We start from the raw sequence: 12,516 nt of genomic DNA, 5'->3' as shown, positions 1-12,516 counted from the left end.
TTTTAACTATGTCTGTCTGTCTGTCTATGGCTGGAGGGTCTTAACTATGTTTGTCTGTCTGTCTATGGCCGGAGGGTCTTAACTATGTCTGTCTGTCTGTCTATGGCCGGAGGGTCTTAACTATGTTTGTCTGTCTGTCTATGGCCGGAGGGTCTTAACTATGTTTGTCTGTCTGTCTATGGCCGGAGGGTCTTAACTATGTCTGTCTGTCTGTCTATGGCCGGAGGGTCTTAACTATGTTTGTCTGTCTGTCTATGGCCGGAGGGTCTTAACTATGTTTGTCTGTCTGTCTATGGCTGGAGGGTCTTAACTATGTTTTTCTGTCTGTCTATGGCCGGAGGGTCTTAACTATGTTTGTCTGTCTCTCTATGGCCGGAGGGTCTTAACTATGTTTGTCTGTCTGTCTATGGCCGGAGGGTCTTAACTATGTCTGTCTGTCTGTCTATGGCCGGAGGGTCTTAACTATGTCTGTCTGTCTGTCTATGGCCTGAGGGTCTTAACTATGTCTGTCTGTCTGTCTATGGCCGGAGGGTCTTAACTATGTCTGTCTGTCTGTCTATGGCCTGAGGGTCTTAACTATGTCTGTCTGTCTGTCTATGGCCGGAGGGTCTTAACTATGTTTGTCTGTCTGTCTATGGCCGGAGGGTCTTAACTATGTTTGTCTGTCTGTCTATGGCCGGAGGGTCTTAACTATGTCTGTCTGTCTGTCTATGGCCGGAGGGTCTTAACTATGTCTGTCTGTCTGTCTATGGCCGGAGGGTCTTAACTATGTTTGTCTGTCTGTCTATGGCCGGAGGGTCTTAACTATGTTTGTCTGTCTGTCTATGGCCGGAGGGTCTTAACTATGTTTGTCTGTCTGTCTATGGCCGGAGGGTCTTAACTATGTTTGTCTGTCTGTCTATGGCCGGAGGGTCTTAACTATGTTTGTCTGTCTGTCTATGGCCGGAGGGTCTTAACTATGTTTGTCTGTCTGTCTATGGCCGGAGGGTCTTAACTATGTTTGTCTGTCTCTCTATGGCCGGAGGGTCTTAACTATGTTTGTCTGTCTGTCTATGGCCGGAGGGTCTTAACTATGTTTGTCTGTCTGTCTATGGCCGGAGGGTCTTAACTATGTCTGTCTGTCTCTCTATGGCCGGAGGGTCTTAACTATGTTTGTCTGTCTGTCTATGGCCGGAGGGTCTTAACTATGTTTGTCTGTCTGTCTATGGCCAGAGGGTCTTAACTATGTTTGTCTGTCTGTCTATGGCCGGAGGGTCTTAACTATGTTTGTCTGTCTGTCTATGGCCGGAGGGTCTTAACTATGTTTGTCTGTCTGTCTATGGCCGGAGGGTCTTAACTATGTTTGTCTGTCTGTCTATGGCCGGAGGGTCTTAACTATGTTTGTCTGTCTGTCTATGGCCGGAGGGTCTTAACTATGTTTGTCTGTCTGTCTATGGCCGGAGGGTCTTAACTATGTTTGTCTGTCTGTCTATGGCCGGAGGGTCTTAACTATGTCTGTCTGTCTGTCTATGGCCGGAGGGTCTTAACTATGTTTGTCTGTCTGTTTATGGCCGGAGGGTCTAAATCAGGGATGGGCAACCTTGTTGGGGGTGGGGGCCACAAAAAATCTGAACTCATAATGCATACCCACATCCATACAGAGCTGACCCTAGCCTTTTGGCCCCCTCCCCAAACAGTAGGAACTGTTTGCCTCTCTAAGGCCGGTGTTTTCCTGTACTGTATGAATTGTTCGCCTTTCTCTGCATAACTCTCTCTCTACAAACTCAACTGTGTGTGTGTGCGTGCGTGTGTGCGTGCGTGCGTGTGTGCGTGTGTGTGTGCGTGCTTTTGTAGAAGCGTATACAGCTGCTCCAGGAGGCAGTGACCAGTCTGGAGAAGTGTCAGTCTCATCTGATCAGCAGGATCAAAGCCTGGAGGTGGGAACAGCATCAAGCTACTATAGGACACCCCTTTGATGACAACCTTAGCCCTCTGCAGACATGGTGAGGCCGGTGTGTGTGTGTGTGTCATGGTGAGGCATGGTGAGACCCTCTGCAGACATGGTGAGGCCCTCTGCAGCAGCACAGAGAAACAGTCTGGTTTGGGATATTACATCCTGGTATTATGTCCTGGTATTATGTCCTGGTATTACTTCCTGGTGTTACTTCCTGGTATTATGTCCTAGTATTATGACCTGGTATTATGTCCTGATATTACAGTGGGGGAAAAAAGTATTTAGTCAGCCACCAAAAGTTCTCCCACTTAAAAAGATGAGAGAGGCCTGTAACTTTCATCATAGGTACACGTCAACTATGACAGACAAAATGAGAAGAAAAAAATCCAGAAAATTACATTGTAGGAATTTTAATGAATTTATTTGCAAATTATGGTGGAAAATAAGTATTTGGTCAATAACAAAAGTTTCTCAATACTTTGTTATATACCCTTTGTTGGCAATGACACAGGTCAAACGTTTTCTGTAAGTCTTCACAAGGTTTTCACACACTGTTGCTGGTATTTTGGCCCATTCCTCCATGCAGATCTCCTCTAGAGCAGTGATGTTTTGGGGCTGTCGCTGGGCAACACAGACTTTCAACTCCCTCCAAAGATTTTCTATGGGGTTGAGATCTGGAGACTGGATAGGCCACTCCAGGACCTTGAAATGCTTCTTACGAAGCCACTCCTTCATTGCCCGGGCGGTGTGTTTGGGATCATTGTCATGCTGAAAGACCCAGCCACGTTTCATCTTCAATGCCCTTGCTGATGGAAGGAGGTTTTCACTCAAAATCTCACGATACATGGCCCCATTCATTCTTTCCTTTACACGGATCAGTCGTCCTGGTCCCTTTGCAGAAAAACAGCCCCAAAGCATGATGTTTCCACCCCCATGCCTCACAGTAGGTATGGTGTTCTTTGGATGCAACTCAGCATTCTTTGTCCTCCAAACACGACGAGTTGAGTTTTTACCAAAAAGTTATAATTTGGTTTCATCTGACCATATGACATTCTCCCAATCCTCTTCTGGATCATCCAAATGCACTCTAGCAAACTTCAGACTGGCCTGGACATGTACTGGCTTAAGCAGGGGGACACGTCTGGCACTGCAGGATTTGAGTCCCTGGCGGCGTAGTGTGTTACTGATGGTTGGCTTTGTTACTTTGGTCCCAGCTCTCTGCAGGTCATTCACTAGGTCCTCCCGTGTGCTTCTGGGATTTTTGCTCACCGTTCTTGTGATCATTTTGACCCCACGGGGTGAGATCTTGCGTGGAGCCCCAGATCGAGGGAGATTATCAGTGGTCTTGTATGTCTTCCATTTCCTAATAATTGCTCCCACAGTTGATTTCTTCAAACCAAGCTGCTTACCTATTGCAGATTCAGTCTTCCCAGCCTGGTGCAGGTCTACAATTTTGTTTCTGGTGTCCTTTGACAGCTCTTTGGTCTTGGCCATAGTGGAGTTTGGAGTGTGACTGTTTGAGGTTGTGGACAGGTGTCTTTTATACTGATAACACGTTCAAACAGGTGCCATTAATACAGGTAACGAGTGGAGGACAGAGGAGCCTCTTAAAGAAGTTGTTACAGGTCTGTGAGAGCCAGAAATCTTGCTTGTTTGTAGGTGACCAAATACTTATTTTCCACCATAATTTGCAAATAAATTCATTACAAATCCTACAATGTGAATTTCAGGATTTTTTTCTCCTCAATTTGTCTGTCATAGTTGACGTGTACCTATGATGAAAATTACAGGCCTCTCTCATCTTTTTAAGTGGGAGAACTTGCACAATTGGTGGCTGACTAAATACTTTTTTTCCCCACTGTATGTCCAAGGATTATGTCCTGGTATTGTCCTGGTATTACAGTATGTCCTGGTATTATGTCCTGATATGTCCTGGTATTATGTCCTGGTATTATGTCCTGGTATTACGTCCTGGTGTTTTACGTACTGGTATTACATCCTGGTGTTTTACGTCCTGGTATTATGTCCTAGTATTATGACCTGGTATTATGTCCTGGTATTACGTCCTGGTATTATCACCTGGTATTACAGTATGTCCTGGTATTATGTCCTGGTATTGTGTCCTGGTATTACGTCCTGGTATTATGTCTGAGTATTATGTCCTGGTATTTGACCTGGTATTACGTCCTGGTATTACGTCCTGGTATTATGACCTGGTATTATGTCCAGGTATTATGTCCTGGTATTATGACCTGGTATTACGTCCTGGTATTATGACCTGGTATTACAGTATGTCCTGGTATTATGTCCTGGCATTATGTCCTGATATGTCCTGATATTATGTCCTGATGTTATGGCCTGGTATTATGTCCTGGTGTTATGTCTTTATATTATGTCCTGGTATTATGTCCTGGTATTATGTCCTGGTATTATGGCCTAGTATTATGACCTGGTATTATGTCCAGGTATTATGACCTGATATTATGGCCTGATATGTCCTGGTATTATGTCCTAGGATTATGTCCTGGTATCCTTTGACAGCTCTTTGGTCTTGGCCATAGTGGAGTTTGGAGTGTGACTGTTTGAGGTTGTGGACAGGTGTCTTTTATACTGATAACATGTTCAAACAGGTGCCATTAATACAGGTAACGAGTGGAGGACAGAGGAGCCTCTTAAATAAGTTGTTACAGGTCTGTGAGAGCCAGAAATCTTGCTTGTGTGTAGGTGACCAAATACTTATTTTCCACCATAATTTGCAAATAAATTCATTAAAAATCCTACAATGTGAATTTCTGGATAATTTTTTCTCAATTTGTCTGTCATAGTTGACGTGTACCTATGATGAAAATTACAGGCCTCTCTCATCTTTTTAAGTGGGAGAACATGCACAATTGGTGGCTGACTAAATACTTTTTTTCCCCACTGTATGTCCAAGGATTATGTCCTGGTATTGTTCTGGTATTACAGTATGTCCTGGTATTGTGTCCTGATATGTCCTGGTATTATGTCCTGGTATTATGTCCTGGTATTACGTCCTGGTGTTTTACGTACTGGTATTACGTCCTGGTATTACGTACTAGTATTATGACCTGGTATTATCACCTGGTATTATGTCCTGGTATTATGACCTGGTATTATGTCCTGGTATTACAGTATGTCCTGGTATTATGTCCTGGCATTATGTCCTGGTTTTGTGTGCTGGTATTATGTCCTGGTTATTACAGTATGTCCTGGTATTGTGTCCTGATATGTCCTGGTATTATGTCCTGATATGTCCTGTTATTATGTCCTGGTCTTATGTCCTGGTATTACGTCCTGGTGTTTTATGTCCTGGTATTACTTCCTGGTATTACGTCCTGGTATTATGTCCTGGTTTTATGTCCTGGTATTATGACCTGGGATTACCTCCTGGTATTATGACCTGGTATTATGTCCTGGTATTACAGTATGTCCTGGTATTATGTCCTGGCATTATGTCCTGATATGTACTGGTATTGTGTCCAGGTATTACAGTATGTCCTGGTTTTATGTCCTGGTATTGTGTCCTGGTATTACGTCCTGGTATTATGTCCTAGTATTATGACCTGGTATTATGTCCTGGTTTTATGTCCTGGTTTTATGTCCTGGTATTATGACCTGGGATTACGTCCTGCTATTATGACCTGGTATTATGTCCTGGTATTATGTCCTGGTATTACAGTATGTCCTGGTCTTATGTCCTGGTATTACATCCTGGTGTTTTACCTCCTGGTATTATGTCCTAGTATTATGACCTGGTATTATGTCCGAGTATTATGTCCTGGTATTATGACCTGGTATTACGTCCTGGTATTATGACCTGGTATTATGTCCAGGTATTATGTCCTGGTATTATGACCTGGTATTATGACCTGGTATTACGTCCTGGTATTATGACCTGGTATTACAGTATGTCCTGGTATTATGTCCTGGCATTATGTCCTGATATTATGTCCTGATGTTATGGCCTGGTATTATGTCCTGGTGTTATGTCTTAATATTATGTCCTGGTATTATGTCCTGATATGTCCTGGTATTATGTCCTGGTATTATGGCCTAGTATTATGACCTGGTATTATGTCCAGGTATTATGACCTGATATTATGGCCTGATATGTCCTGGTATTATGTCCTAGGATTATGTCCTGGTATTGTCCTGGTATTATGTCCTGGTATTACAGTATGTCCTGGTATTGTGTCCTGATATGTCCTGGTATTATGTCCTGGTATTACGTCCTGGTATTATGTCCTAGTATTGTGATCTAGTATTATGTCCGGGTTTTATGTCCTGGTTTTATCTCTTGGTATTATGACCTGGTATTATGACCTGGTATTACATCCTGGTATTATGACCTGGGATTATTTCCTGGTATTATGTCCTGGTATTACAGTATGTCCTGATATTATGTCCTGGTATTATGTCCTGATATTATGTCCTAGTATTATGTCCTGATATTAATTCCTGGTATTATGTCCTGATATTAAGTCCTGGTATTATGTCCTAGTATTATGACCTGGTATTATGGCCTGATATGTCCTGGTATTACATTATGTCCTGGTATTATGTCCTGGTAATATGTCCTGGTATTACGTCCTGGTATTTTATGTCCTGGTATTTTACGTCCTGGTATTACTTCCTGGTATTATGTCCTGGTATTATGTCCTGGTCTTATGTCCTGGTATTATGACCTGGTATTATGTCCAGGTATTACAGTATGTCCTGGTATTATGTCCTGGCATTATGTCCTGATATATCCTGGTATTATGTCCTGGTATTACAGTATGTCCTGATATTATGTCCTGGTGTTATGTCCTGGCATTATGTCCTGATATATCCTGGTATTATGTCCTGGTATTGTGTCCTGGTATTACAGTATGTCCTGGTATTATGTCCTGGTATTTTAAAGCTAAAGCCAAAGGGTAAACACATACAAATGAAGACTTAAGTTTCAGATTGTTTAAGCAAATGCTCAGTCCACCCGTATCGTGTTTGCATATTAGAGCCTTTGCAAACTGTCTGTAAAGGTTAATTGTGAATGACTGGTTTGTCCTATCACTTATACATTTACATTTTAATCATTTAGCAGACGCTCTTATCCAGAGCGACTTACAGTTAGTAAGTGCATAAATCATAATTTTTTTCATACTGGCCCCCCGTGGGAATCGAACCCACAACCTTGGCGTTGCAAGCGCCATGCTCTACCAACTGAGCTACACGGGACTATGACACACATAAATATTTGTCAATGTTTGCAGATGTATGATTTGAAGTGTGAACATACCTTCTGACATTTATCCCCCCCCATCCTCCACCTCCCTCTCTCTCACTCCCTCCCTCCCACCTCCCTCCCTCTCTCTCTCCATCTTTCCCTCCTCTCTCTCTACCTACCCATCTCAATTCAATTCAAAGGGATTTATTGGCATGGGAAACAGGTTTACATTGCCAAAGCAAGTGAAATAGATAATAAACAAAAGTGAAATAATCAATCAAAAATGAAGAGTAAACATCACTCACAAGTTTCAAAGGAATAGACACATTTCAAATGTCATATTAAGGCTACAGTGGCTTGCGAATGTATTCACCCCCCTTGGCATTTTTCCTATTTTGTTGCCTTACAACCTGGAATTAAAATGGATTTTTTGTGGGTTTGTATCATTTGATTTACACAACATGCCTACCAATTTGAAAATGCAAAATATTTTTGGGGTGAAACAAACAAATAAGACAAAAAAAAAGAACTTGAGCGGGCATAACTATTCACCCCCCTCCAAAGTCAATACTTTGTAGAGCCACCTTTTGCAGCAATTACAACTGCAAGTCTCTTGGGGTATGTCTCTATAAGCTTGGCACATCTAGCCACTGGGATCTTTGCCCATTCTTCAAGGCAAAACTGCTCCAGCTCCTTCAAGTTGGATGGGTTCCTCTGGTGTACAGCAATCTTTAAGTCATACCACAGATTCTCAATTGGATTGAGGTCTGGGCTTTGACTAGGCCATTCCAAGACATTTAAATGTTTCCCCTTAAACCACTCAAGTGTTGCTTTAGCAGTATGCTTAGGGTCATTGTCCTGTTGGAAGGTGAACCTCCGTCCCAGTCTCAAATCTCTGGAAGACTGAAACAGGCTTCCCTCAAGAATTTCCCTGTATTTAGCGCCATCCATCATTCCTTCAATTCTGACCAGTTTTTTCAGTCTCTGCCGATGAAAAACATCCCCACAGCATGATGCTGCCACCACCATGCTTCACTGTGGGGATGGCGTTCTCGTGGTGATGAGAGGTGTTGGGTTTGCGCCAGATATAGCGTTTTCCTTGATAGCCAATAAGCTCAATTTTAGTCACATCTGACCAGAGTACCTTCTTCCATATGTTTGGGGAGTCTCCCACATGCCTTTTGGCGAACACCAAACGTGTTTGCTTATTTTTTTCTTTAAGCAATGGCTTTTTTCTGGCCACTCTTCCGTAAAGCCCAGCTCTGTGGAGTGTACGGCTTAAAGTGGTCCTATGGACAGATACTCCAATCTCCGCTGTGGAGCTTTGCAGCTCTTTCAGGGTTATCTTTGGTCTCTTTGTTGCCTCTTTGATTAATGCCCTCCTTGCCTGGTCCGTGAGTTTTGGTGGGCGGCCCTCTCTTGGCAGGTTTGTTGTGGTGCCATATTCTTTCCATTTTTTTATAATGGATTTAATGGTGCTCCGTGGGATATTCAAAGTTTCCGATATTTTTTTATAACCTAACCCTGATCTGTACTTCTCCACAACTTTGTCCCTGACCTGTTTGGAGAGCTCATTGGTCTTCATGGTGCCGCTTGCTTGGTGGTGCCCCTTGCTTAGTGGTGTTGCAGACTCTGGGGCCTTTCAGAACAGGTGTATATATACTGAGATCATGTGACAGATCATGTGACACTTAGATTGCACACAGGTGGACTTTATTTCACTAATTATGTGACTTCTGAAGGTAATTGGTTGCACCAGTTATTTTTTTCATTCCACTTCACCAATTTGGACTAGTTTGTGTATGTCCATTACATGATATCCAAATAAAAATCAATTTAAATTACAGTTTGTAATGCAACAAAATAGGAAAAACGCCAAAGGGGATTAATACTTTTGCAAGACACTGTATGTACAGTCTTATAATGATGTGCAAATAGTTAAAGTACAAAAGGGAAAATATATTTTATTTATTTATATAAACATAAATATGGGTTGTATTTACAATGGTGTTTGTTCTTCACTGGTTGCCCTTTTCTTGTGGCAACAGGTCACACATCTTGCTGCTGTGATGGCACACTGTGGTATTTCACCCAATATATATATGGGAGTTTATCAAATGTGGATTTATTTTGGAATTCTTTGTGGGTCTGTGTAATCTAAGGCAAATATGTGTCTCTAAATGGTCATACATTTGGCAGGAGGTTAGGAAGTGCAGCTCAGTTTCCACCTCATTTTGTGGGCAGTGTGCACAAAGCCTGTCTTCTCTTGAGAGCCAGGTCGGCCTACGGCGGCCTATCTCAATAGCAAGGCCATACTCACTGTACATAGTCAAAGCTTTCCTTAATTTTGGGTCAGTCACAGTGGTCAGGTATTCTGCAACTGTATACTCTCTGTTTATGTTTGGGAATCGCTTCCTTTTAGGTGGTTGTAACGGCTCTTTTCTGGATTTGGATAATTAGCGGTTATCGGCCTAATTCTGCTCTGCATACATTATTTGGTGTTTTACATTGTACACGGAGGATGTTTTTGCAAAATTCTGCATGCAGAGTCTCAATTTGGTGTTTGTCCCATTTTGTGAATTATTGGATGGTGAGCGGACCCCAGACCTCACAACTATAAAGGGCAATTGGTTCTATAACTGATTCAAGTATGTTTTGCCTAATTGGGATGTCGAATTTGATGTTCCTTCTGATGGCGTAGAAGGCCCTTCTTGCCTTGTCTCTCAGGTCGTTCACAGTTTTATGGAAGTTACCTGTGGTGCTGATGTTTAGGCCGAGGTAGGTATAGTTTTTTGTGTGCTCTAGAGCAACGGTGTCTAGATGGAATTTGTATTCGTGGTCCTGGCAACTGGACTTTTTTTGGAACACCATTATTTTTATCTTACTGAGATTTAGTGTCAGGGCCCAGGTCTGAAATAATTTGTGCAGAAGATCTAGGTGCTGCTGTAGGCTCTCCTTGGTTGGGGACAGAAGCACCAGATCATCAGCAAACAGTAGACATTTGACTTCAGATTCTAGTAGGGTGATGCAGGTGCTGCAGATGGTTCTAGTGCCGTCGCCAATTCGTTGATACAGTGCATTCGGAAAGTATTCAGACCCCTTGACTTTTTCAACATTTTATTACATTACAGCCTTATTCTAAAAATGATTACATTAATTGTTTTCCTCATCAATCTACACACAATACCACATAATGACAAAGCAAAAACAGGTTTTTAGAAATGTTTGGCAAATGTATTAAAAATAAAAAACAGAAATGCCTTAGTATTCAGTCCCTTTGCTATGAGACTCGAAATTGAGCTCAGGTGCATCCTGTTTCCATTGATCATCCTTGAGATGTTTCTACAACTGATTGGAGTCCACCTGTGGTAAATTCAATTGATTGGACATGATTTGGAAAGGCACATACCTGTCTATGCAGTGAGGGAAAAAAGTATTTGATCCCCAGCTGATTTTGTACGTTTGCCAAAGACGTGACAAAGACATGATCAGTCTATAATTTTAATGGTAGGTTTATTTAAACAGTGAGAGACAGAATAACAACAAACAAATCCAGATAAATGCATGTCAAAAATGTTATAAATTGATTTGCATTTTAATGAGGGAAATAAGTATTTGACCCCTCTGCAAAACATGACTTAGTTCTTGGTGGCAAAACCCTTGTTGGCAATCACAGAGGTCAGACGTTTCTTGTAGTTGGCCACCAGGTTTGCACACATCTCAGGAGGGATTTTGTTCCACTCCTCTTTGCAGATCTTCTCCAAGTCATTAAGGTTTCGAGCCTGACGTTTGGCAACTCGAACCTTCAGCTCCCTCCACAGATTTTCTATGGGATTAAGGTCTGGAGACTGGCTAGGCCACTCCAGGACCTTAATGTGCTTCTTCTTGAGCCACTCCTTTGTTGCCTTGGCCGTGTGTTTTGGGTCATTGCCATGCTGGAATACCCATCCACGACCCATTTTCAATGCCCTGGCTGAGGGAAGGAGGTTCTCACCCAAGATTTGACGGTACATGGCCCCATCCATCGTCCCTTTGATGCGGTGAAGTTGTCCTGTCCCCTTAGCAGAAAAACACCCCCAAAGCATAATGTTTCCACCTCCATGTTTGACGGTGGGGATGGTGTTCTTGGGGTCATAGGCAGCATTCGTCCTCCTCCAAACACGGTGAGTTGAGTTGATGCCAAAGAGCTCGATTTTGGTCTCATCTGACCACAACACTTTCACGCAGTTCTCCTCTGAATCATTCAGATGTTCATTGGCAAACTTCAGACGGCCCTGTATATGTGCTTTCTTGAGAAGGGGGACCTTGCGGGCGCTGCAGGATTTCAGTCCTTCACGGCGTACTGTGTTACCAATTGTTTTCTTGGTGACTATGGTCCCAGCTGCCTTGAGATCATTGACAAGATCCTCCCGTGTAGTTCTGGGCTGATTCCTCACTGTTCTCATGATCATTGCAACTCCAAGAGGTGAGATCTTACATGGAGCCCCAGGCCGAGGGAGATTGACAGTTATTTTGTGTTTCTTTCATTTGCGAATAATCGCACCAACTGTTGTCACCTTCTCACCAAGCTGCTTGCCGATGGTCTTGTAGCCCATTCCAGCCTTGTGTAGGTCTACAATCTTGTCCCTGACATCCTTGGAGAGCTCTTTAAAATGCAAATCAATTTATAACATTTTTGAAATGCGTTTTTCTGGATTTATTTGTTGTTATTCAGTCTCTCACTGTTCATATAAACATACCATTAAAAATATAGACTGATCATTTCTTTGTCAGAGGGCAAACGTACAAAATCAGCAGGGGATCAAATACTTTTTTCCCTCACTGTATAAGGTCCCACAGTTGACAGTGCATGTCAGAGAAAAAACCAAGCCGTGAGGTCAAAGGAATTGTCCGTAGAGCTCAGAGACAGGATTGTGTCGAGGCACAGATCTGGGGAAGGGTATCAAAAATTATTTACAGCATTGACGGTCCCCAAGAACTCAGTGGCCTCCATCATTCTTAAATGAAAGAAGTTTGGAACCACCAAGATTCTTCCTAGAGCTGGCCGCCTGGCCAAACTTAGCAATCGGGGGAGAAGGGCCTTGGTCAGGAAGGTGACCAAGAACCCGATGGTCGCGCTGGCAGAGCTCCAGAGTTCCTCTGTGGAGATGGGAGACCCTTCCAGAAGGACAACCATTTCTGCAGCACTCCACCAATCAGGCCTTTATGGTAGAGTGGCCAGACGGAAGCCACTCCTCAGTAAAAGGCACATCACAGCCCGCTTGGAGTTTGCCAAAAGGCACCTAAAGGACTCTGGGAGACTAGTCAGGATTATGGGAAAGATGAACGGAGCAAAGTACAGAGAGATCCTTGATGA

At 42.9% G+C, this 12,516-nt stretch overlaps 1 protein-coding gene across 1 annotated transcript in view; it reads left to right on the top strand.

Moving 5' to 3' along the window:
• Positions 1-12,516, top strand: part of LOC311147728 (signal transducer and activator of transcription 6-like) — a 72,559-nt gene that overhangs the window by 29,729 nt on the left and 30,314 nt on the right. Inside the window, exon 9 of the mRNA XM_084184491.1 lies at positions 1,834-1,982. Within this exon, the coding sequence (XP_084040617.1) occupies positions 1,834-1,982 (149 nt within the window). The remainder of the gene's footprint in view (positions 1-1,833; positions 1,983-12,516) is intronic.

The sequence above is a fragment of the Coregonus lavaretus genome, assembly GCF_964263955.1.
Source record: "Coregonus lavaretus genome assembly, chromosome: 20".
In the NCBI taxonomy this organism is placed as follows: domain Eukaryota; kingdom Metazoa; phylum Chordata; class Actinopteri; order Salmoniformes; family Salmonidae; genus Coregonus; species Coregonus lavaretus.
The sequence above is the reverse complement of the archived record's forward strand: the minus strand, read 5'-3'. Positions and strand labels throughout refer to the sequence as shown.